The following is a 26,659-nucleotide window of genomic DNA, read 5'->3' as shown; positions in this document are numbered from 1 at the left end:
GTTTTTCTAGTTTCTGGAGATAAGCTCTTCAGGTACTTTATTTTTATTTGACTTTTCTTGAGAACAACTGACTGCTCGGTGTGACCAGTGCTGTTATCGTCATCATTTGCTAAATTGTCAGCAATTGTGGTGTTTTGAGTTCCTCTCTGAGTTGTTTACAATGGTGTTCTTTTGCTTCTAAGTCGTTTGGGGGTTTTGTTCACTACTTTATTATTGGTTCCTAAAGTTTACTGCATGACGGTAAATACAATTTCTCCCTTTTGGAACTTACTGCATTTCACTGAGTGAACATTCTTAAGTGCCTTCTACTCACCTATCCTGGTATGGAAATATTGACAACCTTTGGTGAAATGAGAAAATTAAGAGCAACAATGGATATTTTCCTATACCTTAACTTATAATGATACATGGATTACAATTATGCAAGGATTCACTTTATTTGTAAACCATGTTCTAACACAGAGAGGCAGAATTAAGTGTTATGGGTTAAGTTCTAGTCAGACTATTTGGGTTTTGAAAACCATCGTGGCCACTTACTAGCTGTGTGACCCTAGGCAACTAACTGCATCTTTGTCCCTCGATTTCTTTAGCTGTTAAACAGGGATAACACTGGTACCTACCTTAATTTATAATATATACAACCAGTGGTATGTAACACTGATGCATAGGCTCAACAAGTTCTGCTTGTTATTTAATAATTACAGAACATTTTACAAAGCAAAACAAAAACAATTAGAAATCCTCTTATATTGTTATTAAATTTTTAAAGCAATTTTACTGATCAGTAAAATTCTAGAGTCCTGGAACCATTTCCCTATGATATGGTCAACTCTTACATATGCTCTACAGATACACACAGAGAATGTGGGTTCTATCTGTGGTATATAGAATTCTGTGGCTCTAATAATCAATCTTATAAAGTCCTGGATGTCTTTACTGACATTACTTAAAAAGTGGTAAGTGACATCTTTAATCAACTTCAAGTACTGTGCAAAAGGACTGGCACTGACTAGTAGGACTGTGGCAGGAATAACAGCTTCCTGACAGGCGTGCAGAGCTGTCTGACCGAGGAGCCACATCACCTTTGATGCCAATACACTTCCTGCAGCATCTCTGTCTCCTGCCACTCTGGAAGTATTTTTGAGTCTCATCTAAAGGATTCAGCTTCTTGGTGTTCCAACTCATGTGTATGAGACTTGGCATGACCTCAAAAGTCAAGAGCTAATGGTGTCACCATCTTACTCCCATCCCAAAGTTTAAAACCTTACAACCCTCCCTCTACACATCACTGCCAAATCTGTCTTTGGAATACCTTGGCTGCATGTTACTTGAATAATTCCCTGGCATGAAGCAAATAAAGTTTAAACTACCAGACTAATCTTAATTTAAGTGTCTCCTAAAGTTCATATAAATGTTCAAAACATTCAAAGAGGCTGTCCCTCAGTGTTGGGAAGAGGGGAGATTTTTACTGTTCACTTTTGAGTGGTCTTGGAACACTTACAGCATGGCGATGCCCCAGTGCTTCCCTGCTCTCTCTCCTGCCGCCTGGAAACCAGAGAGGCCAATGAGGGCCACCGTGGGTGTGATGGTCAGGGGCCCGATGTATTTCAGCAGAGCCCCAGGCAGGCCTAGGAGGCCGATAACCACTTCTATCAATGAGGACATGATGATGGCTCCCTGGATCTGGAGCAAGAGAGGACACAGACATAAGAGCAAGCTGCTTATACATCACACACTCTAAATGTCACCTGCGACGACAACTGATAATTCTGTAAGGTACCAAGTTATTATATAACAGGCATAACATAGCTGGAAAATTCCTGGCGAACCCCAAAAGAAACCAGTGGGGGTTACTGGGATCTAGCAAACTTAAGTATAACCTGACTGATGTAAGAGTATTACAGAAATGGGCACTGGACACAAAGTCAGCTTGCCTATTCCACTGATTGAGACAGACATAATTTATAATTCTCATTTAAGACACAACATTCATAACCAGCCTCAGAAGAACAATGCAGTACAAAGATTCTTGACTTTAAAAAGTGAGCCCCTGCAGGACATTCAGAAGATAGTGTTATTGACAAAAATTCTAAAGGAATGTTTCTATTGTGCAGAATGGCCATATCTGTGTTAATTCTGAACTAATGGTGAATGATCTTATAGGTTTTGGAAAAATCTGGATAAACTGTCAACTGTTCTTCATATCTAAGGACTCCCACGCCCTGTTCTATTCAAGTGCACTGAAGCAGACAAGTGTCTTTAATTCCTTCCACCAATACAGGCAAACACTGAGGCCAGAATAAATAGTTTTGCAACCTATCATCTCTGTGGCTCCTTCCAAAGGGAGCTCTTATGCTGGAGGGTGTAAGCGGACAGGTCTGTGGGTACATCGGAGGAGAGGAGGAGAAAGGAGGATGGAAAAGAGGGTAAGAAACAATACTGTCTGGTCACACAAAGCATTTCTGCATGCTTTATTTTACAGTGATGCCATCTAAATTTACTTTAACAACAGAAATGAACATGTCAGTACCTGAAACAGAAAAAGAGCAACTGCAATTTATTGGTCATGACCAACACTGAAAATGAGTAGAAACACAAAGAAGCCATAGCAGACAATGTTTATCTTTTACCTCACGTATCCGAGGATACCAGATGTGTTCTGTATGTAACAGCTCCGTTGTTCCATTGGCAACCGAAACATCTTGAAAACAAAAACAAAGACAAAATTTTTCTTGGAGTGACACTGATGTTTCACGGGACATATTCATTTCACTCTTTTTAAGAAGAATTTCCTCCCTGTTCTAAGTATATTTGTATAAATACTCATCCCTAAAATTCAAGTTACAACACTATGGCACATCATACTGAAAGGTGGATTCCCCATTGCTAATTTAACCAAATTTATTCATCAACAAGAGCTCCTGGCTTCTCAAAAGCTGACTGAACTAGTGATATACATTGCTAGTCCCAGCCTAATACAAAGACCAACCTTTGCAAGCAGCTCTTTGACATGCCCAATAGCAAGGTTGCCTGACTGAGGTTTTAAAAACCTAGATAAAACAGAGGCTCTTTTCCTGTTCCTAAATCAAGTCAGTGGTCACAAAGTAACTCCTAGGAGCAAGGAAGGAAACAGGGGCTAGAAAACTTTGCTCCTAGAACCTAAAAATTTAACAATATTTTGAGAGTACAACAGGTCTATGTGATTTCCTCAAATCCCCTATCTGATCTCTTCCTGACCTCACTGGTTTATTTAAGGATCTTTGCAATCACTATGAGGAGGATGGGAGGGGGAATGAAAGTCATTTGCAGAAAACCAAAGCAGCCAGATCCTTAAAAAGCAGAGATGTTTCAGAGAAGGGATGCTATTGCAGCAAAGAGAGTGTTTAACTGGTGGTTCAAAAAATCCACTGAAAGAAAGAGGCAGAAAAATAGCACAAATATTTTTCTATTCTTTCCCCATATTTATCAATTTCATTAGCACAGAGAAATGAGGTCCTTTTCTGGTCCTTACTTGCTTTGGGGTTAGGGATGAACAAGTGGATAGAGAGAGACAGAAACACGATCCACAGATTGGAGTGTTCTAAGCTGTTTGTTGGTTGTGTGTTCTGTGCCTGATTCCAGAAAGGATTTAACACTGCTGGGGGCAACACGCCCAGGCCTCCCTTCTATCACCTGCATTAAAGGACCCCAATGACATATGTGGAAATAACTGCAATTACCTGTGGTGTTACATTTCCATTTATCTAAAGACAGGATGGCTCGAGCAGGGGCCAGAAATGCAAAAGCACTGGCCTGAAACAGGGGTAACCTAAAAGAAACGAGACCAAAACCATGATCACGGCATCAGGAACTACCGAGGTAGTTCACTATTTGACAGCTTAACAGTCTTTTCCATAGACAAACAGCACATGAGTAAATGCAGGCAACACCTGGAAGAAAGAGCCCCAGTCTGCAAAGATGTCCTCGGCCACACAGCCAGGGATGCTGGCTTCTCCGTCCTCCCCTCCTGCTGCTCTCCCCACAGACAGCCCCAGGGTGGGCCCCGGGGAGAGCTCTGTGGTCAGTGCCAGCACCCCAACACCAGCCCCTGCCATCACCACCTTTCCCCTTGGGGGTGGGGGATGCGGGCATTTGGATGTCTCTGTCCTGCTGAGCTTGTGAGCTCCTTATTAAACATCAGTGTACATCTTCTATTTTACATTCCTCCTCTTATTCTTCCAACTCCTTTTCAAATTCTTATTTGTTATCATGGAAAAAATCTATCTCCCACTGTCGTTCCATTTTGTAAGTCAAAATCTGCCCTAAATCACTGAGGATAAGCATTAAAATCACGTGATCTATCTATCTATTGAGGAAAAGGAAAACTGTAAGTTACAAATCAACTAGATATAATATTCTGCTTAATCATAAAAAATACTCAAAAGTGCTCGAACCCTTATTTTTAAAGGACCCAGAAAGCTTGCAGACTCTGTTAAATTTCCTGCCTCCAATGTCAAACTAAATGCAGAGATCCTCAGATATCATCATTCAATCACATTTTAGATACTTCATATTGATTTTATGAGCACTGGTACTACTCAAATTCAAAAGATTTTGTCATTTATTATTAGAGATGTATAATGGGCTAACATGGGAACTCAATCATTATCTTTAACATTACTTTGGGGGTAAAATATGAAACTAGCCTTTGGTTAGCTGGGTTAGGAACTCCTAGATGTCCAGATCATTCTTAAATACTCCTAAGCAGCCTTAAATCAGTGTCCTGGCCAGCAGGATAGGAACCCAGCATGCTCTCCTCTGAGCTGACAGCATATTCTGCCCTGAGTGATACAGTAACTGGACTGAGGAACAGTGGCTCTGGCTGAAGGACATGTAGCCGCTTTACAAGTCCAGAGCTGGTACACACTATTCTGAGCTATATGAGGATTAAGATTCTTTTGTTCTCCTGGCCATTTTAATCCTGCAATGAAATCAATTGAGAGATGCTGGCTTTAAGACACAGAGGCAGGCTGCACAGTACAAACCAGATGCAATGCTAGTGGCCACTCCCATGGGCATGCCCTCCACAACCATCCATTAATAATTGCCTGTTGGAGGAGCCTGGTGCATAGTACCATCAAAAGTGGAAGTGAAGATCCCCTGAAGTGGGAATGTATAGCAAAGGGAAAACGCTGCTTGATTTACAAAAATGCCTTAAGCACGATTTTTCAGAAATGTACTGAAAGGGTAAAGGGAGGTCAGCATCTAATCAGGAATGGATGCTACTTCAAATGGTCCAAACAGAATCTGTTTTACTATCATTTCATATTTCAAGCAATGTAATATGGATTGCATTTAGAAATCTCATCCTTAGGACCACTGCAATCAACTCTGCATTGGTGACTCACTGGATGACAGAAAGTGAAGACTGGCTCTGGGCTCCACTCCCGGTGACGTGAGCCTCAGTTTGAACCTGACTGTTGCCTGGGCACCTTTCAGGGCATGCATTTTATGGCTTGCACCATGACCAAAGGCCTTGAGAGCACTGCTGCAAAGGAGCTCACTCACTTTCACACAACCAGGCCCCTGGGTTCCTTTGAAAGTGCGTGCTAACAGACAATTCTCACATGTGCTGCCCCAAAGTCTCCCAAAATGACCTGGTAAAAGATGCACATGCTGGCTTATGTGTTCACTCTGCAGCTATGCACACTGCCTGCCACAAGAAGTTCTGGCTGAAAGACAAGCAGCAGCCTTATAGTAAGTATCCCAGCAGTGAAGTGTGGTCTCCATAACTGGCAGCATAAATCAGTGGCTTGACTGAAATATTCTTAGGGAAAGTTGCAGCGAGAGCACACTACTTCATTAAACAAGAGCTCCTCAAATCAAGATCAACAAAGCCAATCTTCCAAGAAAGAGATTTGAAGATGATAAAGCACTTGATATTCTCATCTGATAAAGTGGCTTTTCAGCACTTCTCTAGCATGAAGCTGGTCAATTCCTGGGGCTCTTCACTCACACAATCACCTAAACCTCAGATCCCTGGGCAAGCAGACAGGACTGTCTGCTATTTTATTCTCTACTGATGACTGGAAAGGAAACAAATTAAACTGTGCTTTTCTTTACATAAGAGGTTAGCAAACTGGCCAGTGAAACAAATCTGGCCAACTACCTGTTTTCATTGAGTAGAGTTTCACTGGGACACAGCCACCCTCACTCATACACGAGTTGTCTGTGCCTGCTTTTATGCTTCAGTGGTAGAGCTGAATAGTCAAAACAGAGAACACAGAGCCTAAAATATTCACTGCTTATTACTCCATGGAAAAAATTTTGCCGACCTTGACTACAGGGGAATTGTATCTTAAATATGTGAAGATACCCCCAAAATGGATTTTTGCAGATGGAGGTTTTTAAAGTTAATAGTGTTGCTGGATGTCATTAGGAAAAAATCCCTGAGCAAACAGTCACCTTTGTAGTGACACATTCCCATGTCAGGCTCTAGCCCCAGGACAGCAAAAGAACCTAACCAGCCCCAGACAAGTTCTTACTGTGTTCAAAACCCTGCTGGAGGTGCCTCATTTCCTCCTCGGTGTCCAGGTGACCTGAACCCATTCCCCAGTCTAGTCTCTCACCAGCCACTTTACATGCCTGCACTCCAGGCAAGCGGTCTACGTTCTTGCCTCTGAGACTTTGCTCATCTCTTATGTCATCAATTCATTTCTAGTGCTCCATTTCTATTCAACATTGAAGGCACAGAGAAAATACCACTTCCTCTAGGAATTATTCTCAGCTCCCTTTTTGTCCAATTTTTATCTCCCTCTTTTTTTTTGAATATCACCATAGACACATGGATTCATTTTTAATTCAGTTTAATAATACACTGCCATGACTATTCCTTTTAATAATTAAATTGTCTTAAACTTGCCCAAAGCAGCACAGTTCCAGAATTATACCAATGTCACTACTAACAAGACTACTAAGTTTAAGATTTCTCTGTATTTTTTTTTCTTAGAATATATCCCATTCAGAGTGTGCAAAGTACTATGTGCTAAAGTCTGTGAATTAATTCTTTTCTCCATGTGGCCAGCAATTTGACATAAAGTTAGGTTCACTTGTTTCTGTTTGTATTCAATTTTAGGGTTTGTGTTTCTTCATCCTTTTAGATTTTATGTTTTGGATATGTTGAACATTTTACAGTTTAAAAAAATCAAACCATATAGAGATATACCAGGAAAATGTCACTCCTATCCCCTCCAACCTCCAAATCTGACTTATCGATCATTAACCATTTTTATTAATTTCTAACTTATTCTTATTTCTTCAAACATATACACACTCTTTTGCAACTTGTTTTTTCAATATATCGTGGAATTTACTGTATACCAGTTCATGGAAATCTTTCTTATTCTTTCTCAGGGTTGCATAGTAATTCATTGTGTGATGTATGATAGTCTCCTAAAAACAGGGACTGAATTATTTTCACTCCTGACAGCAATGTGTAACAATGCCTGTTCTCCCACAGCTTTGCCATCAGAGTGGCTTGTCAAAATCATTTTTTGTCAATCTGACAAAGGAGACAAATGGTATCTCAGGGTAGCTTTAGTGTGTATTTCTCTTATTATAAAGTCAATTTGATCCTTTCTTATGGTAAAGGGCCATTATATAGCTTTTTATATAGCTATTCATGTCTTCTGTTTTTTTTTCCTATACCATTTTTGGTAATTTTTAACTTTGATTTTTCAGAGTTCTTTCTATATTAGAGATATTAGAACTTATCTATATTATGAATATTTTCTCCAGTTTGTCATTTTTGTTTGTTTTTGGTATATTTTTACAATGCTAACCTTAAAAATTTTTAAACATTTAATGGCGTCAAATTTATCATCCTTTTATTGCTTCTGGAGTTTGAGTCCTAGTTTAAAAGTCTTTCCCAACTTCTAGTTATAAAGGAATTCGCCCTCGTTTTATTCTAATGGTTATATAGTACCATGTTTCTTATGTTTGGATCTCTAATCCATTTTGAGTTGATTCAAAGAAAACTCTTAATGAAAGGCAAATCTAACCTTTATCTTCAAGTCCATGATATTCTGGTCTTATATGTAAATATCAAAATTATATGAACTATCTCAGTCAACACTTCCAATTAGACCCACTCTTAGGGAACGTCAGTAGGAAGCAGCCGACTGGCTCCTCTCCCAGCTCCCAGCAGAAGGCTTCATCCAGACAGAGCACAGGAATTTAGGAGGGTTGGCTGGGTACAATTTTGATAACCTTTTCAAGCATGATAGTATCAACTATTTCAGGTCAAAAGTTTGTTTTATTACTTAAAGATCTAGCCAGTCACAGTGAAGCATAAGGGAATTCTTTGGGGTGTGGCAATGCTCTATCTGTTGGTTGTGGTGGTGATTAAGTGACTGTACACATGGGTAAAAACTCATCTAACTATGCAAGTGAAAAAGGGCAAATTTTACTGTATGTCAATTACCCCTCAATAGATATGACTTAAAAAAACTATGTCTATAAAGTGTCTTTCTAGGAGGAGAAATGGGGGAGGATGATAACATAGTTCTTAGAATACTAGAGTGAGGTCAAATAGTTACAAAAACCACAAAATTTTTTTAAAAATAAAAGAGTTTCTCCCTCTGGGTGTTTGACAAGAAGGTCTATCCTCTGCTCCTGTGTAGTGCTGCTCTATCCCTGTACAGCTTTTGCCAGGCAGTCACCTGCCAGAAAAGTAATGATAAAAGGGAGAATCAGTGGGCCATGAGGAAGAAGATGAGCATTTTAGAACAAGTGGGAACACATGGGGCAAGTGAGATGTGACAGTCAAAGAAAAAAGATTGTGGGGAACTAAATTCATTAACCCCACATATACTAAGAGAACTTAGTCAGTCTCCTAGTCTCCTGGAGCATCAGAAATATTAGCAAACAGAGAAACAGCATGTTCACTGAAGGGGGAGACCACCCAGAAAAGCTAGAGTTGAAGGAGTTCACCTATGGCCGTGTGGCCAAGGAGCACACCCAACCCCTGCCATGTCATCAAGGACAAGCTGCTCCATTTGGCATACCAGCCTTGCCCACTGCACCCTCATCTGCCTCACCTACACCCACCCTTCCAGAGGGTCCACTAAAATAATGAGCACCAACAGGCAAGTGTGGGTGAGTGCCAGGCATTATCTTATTTGATGCTCACTAACAATTTTATTATTATTATCATTTTATGGAGAAGCAAAGGGGACTTTGAGACTAGGCAACTTGCCCAAAGCCACACAGCTGGTAACAGTAGAATGGGAGTGATGCCACCTCTGAAGTCAGAGACCCTTGACACAGCTGGTGAGGGCAAACCTTGCTCCAAGGTCACTAGCTCCAGGTTCTCACTGGCCCCCATGTTTTTAATGTACTACCTATAATTCTTTGAGTTAAATAAACAGTAATTTTTGTTTTTACATGGGGGCAGGAAAAACCTACAACTTGCTATTAAGAGCCCGCTTAACATGACAGGCTCACTATCATCTACACAGTAATTTTAACGTTCACCCTGAATCAACTATGCCTTTGGCCCCATCTCCCAGTTTACAACAAATAGGGAGATTGTGGAACAAATCAAATACCACCACAAGGACACAATCGGACATATTCAGACCATGGGATGCTCAATGAGACAATTGGCCTGGACTCTTTAAGAAGAGGATGATGTGGAAGAAAAATGTAGGGACTGTTTATTACTAGATCAAAGAAACACAAGAAACAAATGCATCACATGAACTTGATTGTATCCTGGTTCAGAGAGGTGGAGGGAATAGCCATAAAAGATATTTTAGGGACAACTAGGGAAATTAAATATAGACTGCATATTAGATGATATAACTCAGCTTTCTCAGGTGTGGTAAACGGTTACACAGGGGACCCTCATTCCTAGGACAGTATCTGGGGGTGAGCCATCATCATGCTGCCTGAAATTCTCAAGTAATTCAAAAAACTGCACATACACCCCCACACAAACACATATACAGGAAAAGAATGTGGGGGGAAATCCCAGTCTCCCCTACCCCAATCCAAGCACTGAATCTCTCCATTCTTCTAAATTTTATCAACAGTTTAGAGTTCAAAGCCTCAGACTTGAGACCTTAAAGTATCCTGGAGCCGCCCCCTATACTGTACAGGCCCCAGAACCCAAGGAGATGGAAGACAGGGTAGCTCTCTCCTCAGGGCAGACAACTCTGTTGAAGACCAGGCTGCTGCACTGGCTACAATGACTCTCTTAGCCAAAACCCTACCTTTTCTCAGCAAAGGAATATTCTGTGTGTCTACAGCAGGCCTGTTATGGCCAGGAGAGGCTCTCAAGAAAGGGGCCACTCGACCTGCAATTTTTTCTCTTCCTGGAGAGCTGAGAGAAAGGCCTCCAAGAGGCACCTGGAACAAAAGGCTGGATGTGGTCCCCAAATACAGCACCTGCACACCTCAGGGAAAGCTGGAGGTCAGCATGGTGTGCAAGGGGGCAGGGTCCATCCCAGAGGGCCCTCCTTCACCCCTAGCTATGCATAACACCTGAGGACAAGGGCTCTGGGGAGCTCAGAGCTGCTATCAAGGCTTGGTCTCTGATGGAAAAGACAATGGCAGCCTAGGTGATGCATGAACTGAGTCCTCCCCAAAGCCAGGGAGGCATAGCTGCTGCTGGCTGGCTAACATCTGAGTTAGGGGGGACTCTGAACCCTGCCCCTGCTCTTGGGATTTTAAAGGCTTTTTACTAATTCCTGGAAAGAGCCCAAGGGGTAGGTTGGATTGAAATCAACCAGAATGAGGTTTGATTTCAGCAGTCTGAAACCTCACCCAAGGGCACCCGACAATATAGACCTCATTGACAGCAAACTGCAGGGGACAAAAGTCAAAGGAAAGAAGGAAGAAGGAAAAGGCTGGATGGGATGAGGGGGATGGAAGAAGCAGCTGTCATAGAAACCGCCCATCCGCAACAGGTGGAGGCCCTGGGAAGCACTAAAGCCACAGAAGTCACACAACTGGGGCAGAGACATATGACCTCTATTTCAAAACAAGTCATGATCTCTGGAGGAAAGGAAAGCATGTTCATGCCAGGGGAGATGTGTAGTGAAGGAAGGAGGGTCTGCAGCACATGCTGCATCAGACATTTTCTTTGTCCTTAGTCAGCCCAGCCCATGGAAAACATGCCCCCAAAGAAGTATTTACAACACAGCATCTTAAAGCCGGCATTCTGAGCTTGTGTTCAGGTTTGCAAAGGCACACATCTGTTTCACCCTCACTTTTTCCATACCAATTTTGGTTATTTTTATGGAATGAAACAACTTTCCAGGAACAGCATGCCACTCTTCACCAGAGTGTCCATGTGAAATGCGGAGCAGGGATGACCTGGCCACAGCCAGGAATGCTTATACTTCCTTCCTCTGTTCTAGACGTGCAATCATGGTCTTAGCTTCCTCACAATACAGGCCCCACCCCTCAGAGGTATGGACCATGGCTGGTCTCTAGGTCCCATGTACCCACTACATCCAGTGCAAGGGAATACTGGGTACTCAACAGGTGTTAGGCAAACACATGAAAAAAACGGACAGAACTCAGACACACATGGCAAACCACTCAGAGTTGGAAAAGTCTGAAAATCTGTCCTAGAAATCATGAAAGCTGAACATGATTTTCCTTCTGCAGCTCTCTGGCTAAGGAAATGAGTGTGAACTGCAAACAAACACCGACAAACAAGTACATCTGCAAGGCCATCTGCAATCCTATGGCTGTGATACTGGGAATAAACCCCACTCTTGGCACATCAGCCTTTCTTTCCCACTGTCCCACCTTGATATTCCCTCTGCCCCACCTGCTTTATCTGTTTGTTTGATCCTGTTGTGATCAGGAAGTAAATGCACAAGTCTGTTAAGATGATAATTCACAGTCTACGATGAGGGTCTATGTTAGCAAGCAGCAGAATTAAAAGGCTTTTCACATTATTCATACTCTGTAACTTCTCAAATGTATTTTAGGAAGAGCTTATAATAATCTACAAAAACACAGTGATGGCAAGTGTCATCCACAGGACACCTTAGGAAGAGCCTCCTGTTATTTTCACAAAAGGCAACTGGGAGCTGGAGAGGTCTTCTGTCCAGAGTAATAACGCTGCATAGGTCCCTCTAACTTCTCATACTCACTCATTTCACTCCCCCGTGTGTGAATGGGGAAGAAACCATCATTTGCCATGTGGCGTAAGCTAATGCTTTACTGGAAACTGTAGAGTCTGACTGCCCATGGGATTACAGTTTATCATTACAATATTCAACAACTTGGTTTTAACTAACACTGGCAATATTGCTGCTCTGGCTTTGGTGGGTCCCCTGGAATAGGCCCAGGGATGCTCAACCCTGCCCCCATTCTGAGTAAGTACTGGGTGTCTGAGTACCAGAGGTGGGTCCCCACTCTACTGAGGTCTGAGCGCCAACTTTGGTCTGCTGGAAATACTAGAGGAGTGGGTTATTTGGCCACTCTTGAGATCTCTGCTCTTCTTTTACAAAACCCACAGGGAACCCGGGGGCAAGGGTGTGAGAGGTGATTCAGCTAGAAGGGGTAGCCCTGCCTCTTTGGGCACCATGGAAGGAAGGGAAGATGGGTAAAGAGGAGTTAAGAGTTTTAACAGAAAAGGGTGAAGGACAGGGAGATGCAGAGGATGGGGGAGATGGGACACATGAATAAACAGATACAGCAAACAAACCCCAGAGGTGGTGACCAACCAGGCAGGGAAGGAAATACCTCTCACCCACCTCATCATCATCTGGGTTCCCCTTCACACAGCAGGCCCTCAAATATATGCTGGATAAAACTAAAAAGAATGTATCAACAACAGCTTGAGGCTTTGTGGAGCTGGAAACCACGGCGCTGAGTGCCTTCTCACTGTTTCCTTACTAGATGGGAGCCGGAGGCAAGGATCCCAGGCAAGAAAAAGAAGGGAATAGAGCAAAAGTTAACTGACTCCTCTTTCCCCATCTTCCCCTCCTTCCACTGTGCTCCTTCAGGGGGAGGGGAGGGGGTAAACTGCACTGACCCAGGCTGCTCTGTTTAGGTCTCTTGTGCCCCAACGATGGGCAAGAGGGTCCTGAACGGGTGCCCTTCCATAACTGAAAGGACACACCAAAAGTTAACCCAAATTCTCCCTACTATGTCACCATTAGGCAACTGTGCCCAGCACAGCCAGGCTCAACTGTCACTCAGGACTAGCCTCCCTGATATGAGACTAAGGCAGAGCTGCACCTGGTACCTGCTGTACCACAGTAAACACGTCTTTCATTCCCTCTTCAAGTCAACCAACAATTCTCAACTAGAGGCACTGCCCAAATGTACAGATGGTTTGTGCTACAAGTTCCCTCATGAGCTAGCTGTTTAGAAAATTTCCCCAGAGAACCAGTGTCCTGTGTACACTTGAGTCGGTCAATAAAAGCTTTCTAATCCTTTCTGGCTTTGAAATACAGAACCTTGAATGCTGTATCAAAAGAATGAAAGATGCTGCCAGACAAATTTAACTACCTGGGCTCTAAGAAAATGAATCAAGTCCTCTTTGGAATGCCTGAACACATCTCCTTCCCCTAACAGGTCAATAACACCCTGACTTTCCCTCAGGGGTCCCCTAAGAAGATCCTCCCTTCTGAGGTAAGGAATCTGCTCAGCATGGTGGCTGCAGGCAGTCCTGCAGGGGCTGGGGTTTTGAGAACCCCAAGAGCTAGCCAGCCCTCACAGCCTTCCTTCCATCAGCAGAACTTCTAGGGAGCTGCCGTATCCCTCCTGAGGACATTGCTTATGCTGCCAACCAGGATGCCCTAACACTGTTCTTCCCATATTCTCCTGCCCTGCCCCCCCTCAAGTAAAGGTCACCCTGAGGATTCTGACTCACTGGAATACAGTCCATGATTCCCAAGCTGCCTTCTTTTCCCTCCACCTTTGCTCCCATTTTCCTATCAGGGAAGGCAGACTGTCTGTAATGGAGTGAGAGACAGAACTCGCATGTTTACTCTGCTGTCCTTCCCCTGAGGACAGTCCTGTCCCCACAGGCTCCACCCCTTGAGCAGCACCCTAGGGTAAAGGAAAAGGCTGCATGTGAAGAGGGTGGAAGAAGGGGACAGGAGGGGACAAAGCAAGCCTGCAGGAGGAGGTAAGACAGGACAGCTCTTTTCCTACCTATGCCAGCTCCATACCCATTTAAGCTGGGGATTGGGGATGCAAAGTGCAGTTCTGGCATCAAGGAAGGAAACACGAATCAGCAAGAAAAGACACAAACAAAAAAGGACAGAGTGGAATAAGAGCCACATCAGAAGAACATATACAAGGTGCATGTGTGGGAATTCAGAGAGAAAGGAGGCTTTGGGAAGTCAGGGATGCTTCACAGAGAGGAGAGGGGCAAGCCAGGACTGGAAGGCTGCAGGGGAGCATAAGCACGGAATGGCAAGACAACAGGGTGGGCTCGGGGAGGAACTCACCCCTGGGTGAGTGCAGGGAAGGGGACTGCCGGGCGCAGGGACATGGCTGGGAGTGTGGTGGGACAGCAAGGGAGAAGTCTACAGGGTGGGCACATCTGTTTTTTTAAACAGGGAGTAGGGCTGTAGCCTGGTAACACCTAGGAAGATGCAAACACTGAAAGACAACACTGGAGTGGCACACAGAGCCGGGCAGAGGAGAGTAGCCCTGGAGGCAGGGAAACCAACTAGGAACCTAGTAGAACAGTTTAGGCCTGAACTTCAGGAATGGGGGCAGGGAGGGGGTACTGGAGAGAAAACTTGCCCTGCCAGCTGGTGGGATGGAAGGAGCTGAGAGTGAGTCTGTTTCCAGCCTGCACAACTAGGTGGGAAGCGGTGCCACCCACCTAGAGAAGAAACACAGGAGGGTTGGGGGGAGGCAGGGCAAATGCCACTAGGACACACCTCCCTATACTCCAGTCAGTCCTTCCAAGCAGCCCTAGGTGAATGGCAGTGCTTAATGCTTCATGGGTGCTTCAGCATCCCCAATTTAGTGCCCGAATCTCACCTGCATCCAAAAGTTGTCTGCAGCAAAGTTGTGATTCCCACGCAGAAGAAAATGGTCCCGATGAGCTGGCTGGTGGCCCACTGGTCATATCCCACACACATGGCATCGGCCAGCAGAAAGGGCACCGCGATGGTGCCACTAAAGCATGTCAGGTAATGCTACGGGTGACAGGGAGACAGAGGGGAAAAGAATAAACCCTTCTTTGTATTTTTTCTGATTTTACCCTAACTTTGCCCACCCCCCTGTTGTTTTTAAAAAGTTACACACATGAAGAATTTGTCTTTTTAGGTACACACTCTTTTATCATATGCCAAATCATCTCTGTTTTTTGCATTTCTCCTTTCCATTACATTTTCTTGTGTTATCACTAACTTGTATTATTAATTATTACTTGCACGAATTCAGACCAGCACAAAGGAAGTACTCAATACAAACACTGGTAGTGTTTTATTTATATAATTCTTACTGGGAATATTTGATTTTTAAAAATGCTTTTCAGCATCAATTGTTAAAACCTAGGTCTTTCTCCTCTAATCTGTTAACATGAACCGTGTGGCACTTAACCATTCTAGTTAGTCATGCTAGATTTTTCTTCTGGGATTTGATATGCCAATATTTTATGTAGAATTTTACATCTATGTTCTTGAGATAATTCATCCTTTTTTTTTTAAAAAAATTCTTTTAGGTCTCGGGATTAAAGTTACAAGCTTCATTGCACAAGGCATTTTCCATCTTTTTCTATGGTCTGGCATTGTTTAACAGCAATCAGGGAAGGGTTGGGGTCACAGAGTAGCTGTGGGAATCCTCCAGAAAGAGCCCATCCCACTCTTCCTTTAGGGACCCTCCCCCATTCCTTGTGGCCCTGGCAGGACATTCCAGCCCTCACTGCTCACTTCCCTTCCCCCCAGAGGTCTGCCTGTTCGGTTCCTACTTCTGTTCTGCAAACTTCCTATGTTTCTTCCCAATAGTTCCCCATCTCTGCTCATGTGTGCCAAAATGTGCTCCTTGCAGCCCATAAAGCCCAACTGTGTAACACTAATAGGTGTTTGGTGAGGGGAAGAGAACATTCTCATCCAGGACTTCCCAGAGCTGCTCACAAGTTTAAGAGTGCTGTGCACTGTCAAGAAGGGCATGATGCACACAGGGTTTCCCAATCCTATCTGAACAGGGGAGACTACTTCTAGAAACATCTATAAAATAAACATTTCAAAAAATGAGTTTCTTGGGCTTCCCTGGTGGCGCAGTGGTTGAGAATCCGCCTGCCGATGCAGGAGACACGGGTTCGTGCCCTGGTCCGGGAAGATCCCACATGCCGCGGAGCAACTAAGCCCGTGAGCCATGGCCGCTGAGCCTGTGCGTCCGGAGCCTGTGCTCCGCAACGGGAGAGGCCACAACAGTGAGAGGCCCGCATACCACAAAGAAAAAAAAAAAAAAAAAAAAAAAAAAAAATGAGTTTCTTGAATCTGACTCCAGATACTCAGCCCTAGGGAAATTATTTGCCAAGACCAGTCAGCTCCTTTGGTTATGTCTTCTTTATTAGATGCCTTACTGTCCAGGTTACCAAGTGCTTTGATACCTAAGGGGAGGGGCCTGGAAACTGGACCAAAGCATCAGCTCTCAGCAGGTACAGTTCACCTCCAAGTGAATAAACCTCTCTGGATAACGGGACTGATTTTCTCAGCATGAACTGATCATTCACACTTAAAGAATGGAAAGTGAAACCTCAAAACCAAGGCAAACACAGTCCAGGGGTATGTGTCTGGACAAAGAGCCTTCCATGTCATCCCCTTTCTCCTAAAGCCCCACGTGGGAAAAGTGAGTGGTGTCGGGGGGTGGGGAGTGGGTACCAAAGATTCAGGAGTCCTGCATCAGCTTGTGTCACCTCTCGCCCCATCTCCCCACCCCTCCCCTGGCAGCTTCCCCGCTCTGCTCCCACTGGAAATTGCAGCACACAAAGCAGACACCACCAAGGCGAAGTTTGCCTTCCTTTAAAAATACGATTAAGGCCTCCACATTTATGTCCTGACCAACAGAGCACTTCTCAGTGTCACCCATATTTCATGGCAGAACTGACGGTGACCGTGGTTGGTTAACTAGGAATGAGAAATTAACACTAACCCTTCTTTTGTCTATTCTTCTACCTTTATCTTCCCTCTATTCTCCCCTTTGCACATATCTATGATCTTTTTCCCTTACTTCCATGTCATTTCTCTTGCTTATTCCCTAAACATTTTCCTTCTTTCATTCCATGATTAACCTACTCCTCCTGTTTTCTTCCTTTCACTGTTATTAAGTTCATGTTAACAATTCCCATTCATCATTCTTAAAGAGTAATTTATATTAAAGTTGTTAATAAATAAAAAATAAAAATTGAATTTTAAATAATCCAGACAGACAATTCAAGCATCTGCTGGTGGTTACATTCCAAAGGAATCATCTTACCTGCAACCCCAGAAATATGCACAGGTACCAGGGAGGAACATCTTCTATGGTGTAAATCATGTCCGATCTCTGGGGATCAAGACTGCCCGTGCTATCCAAGGTCTCAGCGAGAGAGCTCTGTGAACGAGAGGGAGAAAACAAGTTGTTTAATAAAAGCAAGGACTAAAGTTAACTCAGCACAGGCTACTGTTAGTGAAAAACAACTTTATAAAGTGTCTGTTGCTCTCCTGTAAAATTAAGCCTTGGTCACCTCTGACACGGTGTCAAGCACACTCACTTGGTGGGACAGTCTGCCCTCAGGATTTGGGGCTTCAGCATTCTTTCCATCAACTCCTCACACCCAAGAGCACCCAACTTGCTCAGAGCTTCTCCCCAAGACTGGGCACCCACTGCATGGAGAGGGATGCTCCCAAGGTTGAGACCACAAAGTAATACCTTGGCATGAGCTGTCCTTGGGTGGTAACCCTAATGAAGCAATGTTACAAAACACTAACCACTTTCCAACAGAGAGCACTAATCTGTCCCTCCTACCCCATTCCATCCCTGCAAGGAAAAAGACTTCTGTACCTAAACACCCTTCTTTTAAAACACTGCTGCTCAGACATAATGGTGAGTGAAGACAGTGAAGGTATATAGATATGATGATTCAAGTTTTGTTTAAAAAAACAGACTAAAAATGTATTTATACTTTAGGGGAATTTTTTTCTTTTCTTTTCCCCCCACCATTACTAAAGATTTTTGAAAATGTTAAGCCTTGCATCCTTTATAAGCCAGAATCTTTACAAAGACCAGACACTTTAGGTTATAGTCTAGACATTTCCAGTCAGCTTTAGCTTCAGCATCACTTCTGAACTCATCCAGTATCTGAGCCAAACTGAAAACTCGGGGGTTCCCCCATATACTCTCAATACTGCTCTAGTTTCTAAAGCCCTACAAACAATTTCTTGGAATCCAAGATGTGCATTTTTTTTTTTTTTTAGTTTTCTAATACTATAAAGTGCCTAAGAGGAAATAAAATTTAAAGATGTGCCACAAAAAAAAGATGATAACATTCTGATCCTTGGCCACACCTAGCCCAATTTGTACCCCCTTTCCAATGGATTTGATCCACAGAAAGATGCTGACTCCTTATGTTTATCACTCCATTTTTCATGCACAGGGATTTGGGGGCCAAATACTCTTGAATGAAAGAAGTGACACAATTCAGCCTTACCTTCTAAAGCCTAAAGGTAAATATGTGATGTAAATTGACATTTTATCTAATCCAAATGTGAATTGAATATGACCTTTAGGAAAGAACTTTTTCTTCCATTCAAACAATGGATACTGGCAGATCTGCATTATTAAATGGGTTTAAACATATTATATGTGTCTTTTAACATTTGTTTGTAGCAGTGGTACAGAAAGTACACATGGTGAGGAAATTGATATGTAGTGATGTACAGTAAAGGATTAACTCAGCAGGTCTGTGTTGTCCAAACCCTACACATTTCAAAGAGAAGTTTAAGTTTGGCCCTTGCCTGCCACCTGGAAGATAACCTCTGTGCTCTTGTAATATCCTGCCTCTTAAGAGTGTATCTGTTTACCTGAATGAAGCCTTGAGCTGCCCTTCATAGATTATGCTAACAATGCAACTGATGATAGGGCCTTGGGCCACATGGTATCAGTTTGACTCCAGAGGGTCTGGCAACATTCCTTGAGTGTTGTCACACTTTGTTTCGGAGGAAATTAAGCACTGCTCACAGGACTCCACCAGGAAGAGGACAACCGAAAGCTTGTTCTGTGTCTCCTAGACCTTGCCCTACATGTTTTTTTCCATTGATCTTAATCTGAACCCTTTCTCTCAAATAAGCTGTAACCAGGAGTGTAATAGCTTTTCTGAAAAAACATGTGGAAGGAGAAAGGACAAGCATAAAAAATCAGAAAAAAGTGTAAATAATCACAGAATAAAGGAATTAAAAAACATAAAAATCCATTTTGCTCAGTTCTATGTATATAACTTGAAAATTAGAATGAGTCAAATTTTTTGAAAAAAATACTTTACCAAAACTGACTCCAGAATAAAATAATTCTCAAAGGTATGTCAAAAAAAAATACTAGACTCAGATGATTTTATAGGGAATGCTAACAAACTTTTAAATACACACACACTCAACGTATTACATGTAATACTTATGTTTCATACAAAGACACAAATTCCCATGTTTTTTAAGGAAAAGAACACTCCCCAAAATCTTTTTTTTTTTTTCCAAGCCACGTGGCATGTGGGATCTTAGTACCCCGACCAGGGATTGAACCCGTGCCCCCTGCAGTGGAAGTGCAAAGTGTTAACCACTGGACCGCCAGGGAAGTCCCTCCCCAAAATCTTTTGTGAAGCAGATATAATACCGTATCAAAACATCCCAAAGATGACACTACCACCACCCCCCAAAAAACCTTCAGATCAACCCCACTCATGAATATTAATGCTCAAATCCTAAACAAATATTGATTAACAAAATCCAGCAACACATTAAAAAATAATAATATATTGTGATCATACACATCAAGAATGCATTGATGGTTCAACACCGACAGCCTCAGTTGTTGTTGATCTATCTCTCAATAGATCATATTGAGATATATTAGGAGGAAAATCAAATGATCATCTCTATAACACACAGAAAGCACCTGCTCAAAATTCAAAAGTTATACTTGATTTTGAAAGATTCAATAGATTAAGAATAAGGATAATTCCTTCACATAGTGAAATGTATCTATGTAGACCAAAACCACTATCATAAATAGAGAAACTATAACCACCAAAGTCAAGGATGTCCACTATCACCCCCATTACTTTTACTGAAAGTACTAGCCAATGCTAGATACCTCTAATAAAGAAAGTTCATTTTCTTATTCTAGATAAGAAAGTGAAATTACAAGAATAAAAATTAGATAAGGCAAGGTAAACTTATCACTATTTGCAAATGACATGAATGTATACTTGGAAAATGTGAGTAATCAAATGAAAACAAGATATTCAGTAAAGTAATGGAATATAAAACCAATACATAGTCATCAACAGTTACAAAGTTTGTAGATATAATGGACAAACAAGTTTGATTACCAATAGACATTAGAAAGATAAACTACCTATCAATAAACTTGTGAAACATGAAAGACATAAATGAAGAAAACTTCAAAACCTCTCCTAAAAGATACAAAAGAACAGAACAAACAGAAAGACTTATCACAGTCTTAAACATGAAGACTAAGCATCACATAGATGCCATTTTTCTCTAAGCAAATTACTAAATCTATGCAATCCCAATAAAAACACCAATAGGTATTTTTGGGGTTGTTGGGGGATGATGAGGGTGATTAGATAAGCTGATTCTACAGCTCATAAATATGATTATAAAAATTCTAAAAAAGAGCAACATGGAGAAACCAGCCCTAAAAGATATAAAACACCATTAGCCTACAATAAAAATACGGTACTGGTGCCTGAATAGACAAAACATCTAAACAGAATATAAAGCCCTGAAACAGGCCTAATTACATTGGGGATTTGGTATAGGACAAAAGTATTTCATATCAGTTGAGGAAAAGATGAGATTATTCAATAAATGGGGTTGGGGTACTGGGTAGCCATCTGGGAAACAAAGATGGAGCCATATCTTAAGAGTAATTCCAAATAGATCAAGTATTTATTAAACATAAATAACCATAAAAGTACTAGCTGAAAACATGAAGAGAATTCCCTTATAAATTTAGAATAAAAAAAGGCCTTTCTAACCATGGCTCAAAATCCAGAATCCATAAGATTGACTAATTTAACTACATAATTTTTTATCAGCTCTACATGGCAAAAATCATAAGCAAAATGGTGACAACTGTAACTCCTATCAGAAAAGGCAATGCTCTCCTAGAAATCAGTAAAAAGACCAAGAACCAACACTTAAAACTGCATAAAATATATGAAAGAAAGTACACAGAAAAGGATATACAAGTGACTCTTAAGCATGTGAAAAAGAGATGCAACCTCACTAATGAAAAATACAAGATAAAATTATAGTATGACAACCAAATTGAGAGACATACTACAAAGTAAATCGGCCCATACTATTCAGAAATGTCAAGGTAATGAAAGACAAACAACACTATGGAACTGTTCCAGATCAAAGGAGACTAAAGATACACATTAATGGGACTTCTCTGGTGGCACAGTGGTTAAGAATCCGCCTGCCAATGCATGGGACATGGGTTCGAGCCCTGGTCCAGGAAGATCCCACATGCCACAGAGCAGCTAAGCCTGTGAGCCACAACTACTGAGCCTGCGTGCCACAACTACTGAGCCCACATGCCACAACTACTGAAGCCCACGCACCTAGAGCCTGTGCTCTGCAACAAGAGAAACCACTGCAGTGAGAAGCCCGTGCACCACAACAAAGAGTAGGCCCTGCTCACCGCAACTAGAGAAAGACCTCATGCAGCAACGAAGACCCAATGCAGACAAAAATAAATAAATAAATAAATTTTTAAAAAGATACACATTAACAATTAGATGCATTAAGTGATACTGATTTGGATCCTGGAACTAAGCTTTATCTATTTCACTTATTATTTAGCTGTAAGGGACATTACTGGAACTGAGGAAATTCAAATGAAAACTATTAAGCTTTATTTTAAGATTGAAATTAATGAAATCAACCAATTATCAATAATAATTGTATCAATGTGAATATCCTAATGTTTTTGTTTTTAGGAAATACACACTTAAGTTATTTAGGAATAAAGGAGCATTATGTCTGTAACTTACTTTCAAACAGTTCAGAAATAATAGGTGTATATAGAGAGAATGATTTTTAAAACCATGAAATTATCTATTCAAGATATTAAAATTAATTTTAAAAATAAAAAAATTCCACATACATTTACTAATCTGGTGAGGTATACATTATGTAGGTGGGGTGGGGACTAGTAGTAGCTCACTGTCCATGGTACAACACTCTCGGATATGTGTGTGGGCATGAGTGGAAAAGAACGTGGAATACACACACCAGACTGCCAGCTGCCAGTTATGTGGGGTAGACCAAGAATGGAGGCAGCACATTTTAAACTGTTTAATACAATTTTGAACTGTTTGTGTTAAACAAGTATGCTCAAGAGAACTTTGTTTTTCAAGACCAGCTAGTACTGGGATAAAAAGTAACTTAAAGAGAATCTGCAGGAATCATAAGTCAAAAAAGGTAAAAACTAAAAAAAACTTTAAAAATAATACCCTCATTATGAAGTTCAAGTCCTTCAACATCCCTAATATAAGAGTCCCAATGATACTGATGTCCATCCTATGGACTCATGATTGAGGATTTGAGGCATTATCCTTCTCATCCTTTCAGGAAAAAAAATCCCTTTAAGCAAATTCCAAGATGAGTATCTTATAGCTAATACCATATTAGCCAGCATTTATCATAAGAACTTCAAGAGTTTTAATGGACATCAGAAAAGTCAAGTTTTTAATAAAATAAGTGAATACATTACAATGAATTAAGAAACCCTGTGAATATGGGGAACTCAAAGGACAGGCTCTCTTGCTCTCAGTTCTCTTGTCTCTTCTTGAATGGTCCATTCTTATTTCACAGTCAGGTGTTCAGAGAGCCTTTCAATGCCATCTGAAAAGCAAGATCCTAGAGGGCAGCATCCTCTGGTGTGAAGTTTTCTTTACACAAATTTAAGACAGCAAAGGACCTAAACATTTCATTTTCTTCACCTTTAAAACAGGGATAGTGATAGCGCCTTTCTAACAGGGTTGCTATGAGGACTAAATGTGACAGGTTGCTTAAAGCATCCAGCCAAGGGTCTGGATCCTTAGCACTATTCAACACACGATAACTCTCACTATCCTTGTCATTTTGTAAGACAAGGAAAAAAAAGACCAGTAAATAGGAAGATATTCTATTTCACTAGTATTCAAGGAAATACACACCTATCAAAGTATAGATGATGAAAAAAATGTTCACCCCCAAATAAATGTCTAGCAGAAATGTGCTAACTTTAGTGTACTAGACATTTTTCCTGCCAACAGTTCAGTAAAAGGTACAGTTATAGATGTTTAAAAACCTGAAGAATTAATGCTCCCTACTATTCACTTCAAAAGACAGCCATCACAGTATAAACTACATATATACAAAGGAATATTACCCAGCCATAAAAAGGAATGAAACTGGGTCATTTGTAGAGACACGGGTGGACCTAGAGACTGTCATACAGAGTGAAGTAAGTCAGAAAGAGAAAAACAAATATCGTATATTAAAAGACAGCCATCAACTCCTGGATAATGAACATCCAAACTCATGACAGCCTACAGCCTGGAAATTCTGGTGACTCTCTGATTAAGGCCCAAATAACTGAGGATTGGATGCAGCCCAACAAGTCTGTAAAAACAGAAGCACTGGGGCTTCCCTGGTGGCGCAGTGGTTGAGAATCTGCCTGCTAATGCAGAGGACATGGGTTCGAGCCCTGGTCTGGGAAGATCCCACATGCCGCGGAGCAATTAGGCCCGTGAGCCACACTACTGAGCCTGCGCGTCTGGAGCCTGTGCTCCGCAGCAAGAGAGGCCGCGATAGTGAGAGGCCCGCGCACCGCGATGAGGAGTGGCCCCTGCTTGCCACAACTAGAGGAAAGCCCTCGCACAGAAACGAAGACCCAACACAGCCATAAATAAATAAATAAATTTAAAAAAAAAAAAAAAAAAAACAAACAGAAGCACTTTGCTATAAGATGTGCCTCTTGGATGTTGAGACCCAAGCCAGACAGGCAGTGGGCCCCTCCCAGATCCTGCCCTGTGGAATGAGTCTCTGCTGTAGACCACAGCCACAACCATGGCTGCTCCAATCTGTGCTCTGAGGAGCAACTTGGAAACCAACACTGCAGGAATTCAACATCTCAGCATGAATCTAGCCTCCATAAAACTTAGAATAGTTTGACCAAATAACAGCCATATTGGTCAAGATAGCCAAAAATGAAATTTCCATCTCCCAAACTGGAAAAGAAAGAAAAAGGGAGAAAGAGAAAAAGAAAGAAATCACAGACACAAAAATTTGATTATTTAAGAATTTCAATATAATTTCTTTTGTTCTTTATCATTTTCATGATTACACTGTAAACTTAATGCACTAATACCCAAGCTGGGTATTATAATTGTATATATCAACTTCCTAGTGGTCTGTTACTAGAATACACAGTATACACTGTTTACAGTGCAGTACGGTGGTTCTAGAATATAATGCATCATTATATATAAGTTGATGATAGTAAAAATAAAATCTGTTTTAAAAGTCTGTCAGGGCTTCCCTGGTGGCGCAGTAGTTGAGAGTCCACCTGCCAATGCAGGGGACGTGGGTTTGTGCCCTGGTCCGGGAAGATCCCACATGCTGTGGAGCGGCTAGGCCCGTGAGCCATGGTCGCTGAGCGTGTGCATCCGGAGCCTGTGCTCCGCAATAGGAGAGACCACAACACTGAGAGGCCCGCGTTCCGAAAATAAATAAATAAATAAATAAATAAATAAATAAATAAATAAATAAATAAATAAGAAAAGTCTGTCAAGTGAAACTCAAATGAAATTGAGAAGTCTTAGGGCTGCAATGCAGTCTGGAAATGTCATGTTATCATACTTTTCATATGTGTTAGGCACAGTGGCAGATACAAAGAGAAAAAGAAATCAAGGCATGTGGACCGTCTCCAGGCAGCTCTGTCCTGGCCTCTATGAACATGGTCACATATTCTACGGTCACAGACTGACCTGTCAAGCAGAGGGGATGAGGTGGAAAAAAAGATTCTCCCACTTCAGCGTGATTTTCAAAGATCTTTGTCCAAGGCACTTTCACAGTCTACATAACCTATCTACTGGTGTCTCCTATTTACGGTACACACGGTAGGTACCAGGCACAATGCTAATAACTTTATATATATTATTTCATTTAATACTCACAACAGTTTTAAGGCAGATGCTAATATTTCTATACCCATTTTAGAGATGAGGCAACTAATGCCCAGAGAGCTTTAGACTCCCTCAGGGTCTGAGTCATATTGGCACCCAGACCTAACACTTCCCTCTGGCATCCTGGTTGAGGTGTTTTTTTTTTTTTTTTTTTTTTTTGCGGTACATGGGTCTCTCACTGTCGTGGCCTCTCCCGTTGCCAAGCACAGGCTCCGGACACGCAGGCTCAGCGGCCATGGCTCACGGGCCCAGCCGCTCCACGGCATGTGGGATCTTCCCAGACCGGGGCACGAACCCACGTCCCCAGCAACAGCAGGCGGACTCCCAACCACTGCGCCACCAAGGAAGCCCATTGGCTGAGGTTTTAAAAATATCTAGGTAAAGACCTCTATATGGTTCTCACTTTAATGTTGCCATTAAAACAATTAAATATTAGTAACTTCCATTCCTCATCATTCCTATTTCCATTGTAAAGTGAACACACACATACACACACACACACACACTCAGGAGGGTAGGGACAAAACTCCAGATGGATATCCGCTTCCTTGTAGGGGATCTGGGACAGCAGTGGTGGGTGAGTGGCTGGGGCTGATGCAAGGGCTACCTTTTCTGCGATGCCATTTTCTGTCGTATATATTGCCATGAGCTCGGTGTCTTCATTGTCCTGTTCACCGCTGGACGTGGCACCTCCATTGATCACCACCTGAAGGGAAACACTTCATTTAGAGGCTTTTTTCACCCTATACATTTTGTTGTATGAAAACATTTTCCCCCAAAGAAAAAAACTGCATTTTCACTTATCAGATTAGCCAAGTTTTAAGTTTTCTTAAATGAAACTCCTGACGAGTACGCGCTGCACCAGTGATCACACGTGTTTTTGATGGAGAAACGTACCATGTGTCCTACAGAGTGAGGCTGCATGAATGGGGGTCAGCTGAAGGAGACCCGAAATAGAACATCCAAAGGAACTTTGGGAACAGGGACTTCCATGGTGGTCCAAAGACTCTGTGCTCCCAATGCAGTGGGCCCGTGTTCGATTCCTGGTCAGGGAACTAGATTCTGCAATGCATGCCACAACTAAGAGTTCGCAAGCCACAACTAAGATCCCGAGTGCTGCAACTAAGACTTGGCGCAGATTAGATAGATAGATATTATTAAAAAAAAAAAAAAGATATATACCAGTACACCAAAATAGTAACAGTGATTGCCTTTAATCAGTGGGGCCAT

General features: G+C 42.0%; 1 protein-coding gene across 1 annotated transcript in view; it reads right to left on the bottom strand.

Annotated features, from left to right (window-relative positions):
• The window catches only part of SLC23A2 (solute carrier family 23 member 2), a 134,411-nt gene that overhangs the window by 27,337 nt on the left and 80,415 nt on the right, over nt 1-26,659 (bottom strand). Inside the window, exons 3-8 of the mRNA XM_059037631.2 lie at nt 26,037-26,135; nt 17,449-17,565; nt 15,007-15,164; nt 3,720-3,808; nt 2,631-2,701; nt 1,502-1,683 (exon numbers count right to left, since the gene is read on the bottom strand). Of these exons, the coding sequence (XP_058893614.1) occupies nt 1,502-1,683; nt 2,631-2,701; nt 3,720-3,808; nt 15,007-15,164; nt 17,449-17,565; nt 26,037-26,135 (716 nt within the window). The remainder of the gene's footprint in view (nt 1-1,501; nt 1,684-2,630; nt 2,702-3,719; nt 3,809-15,006; nt 15,165-17,448; nt 17,566-26,036; nt 26,136-26,659) is intronic.

This window comes from Kogia breviceps, chromosome 14 (assembly GCF_026419965.1).
Source record: "Kogia breviceps isolate mKogBre1 chromosome 14, mKogBre1 haplotype 1, whole genome shotgun sequence".
NCBI classification, from domain to species: Eukaryota; Metazoa; Chordata; class Mammalia; order Artiodactyla; family Physeteridae; genus Kogia; species Kogia breviceps.
This window is presented reverse-complemented; position numbering and strand designations above follow the sequence as displayed.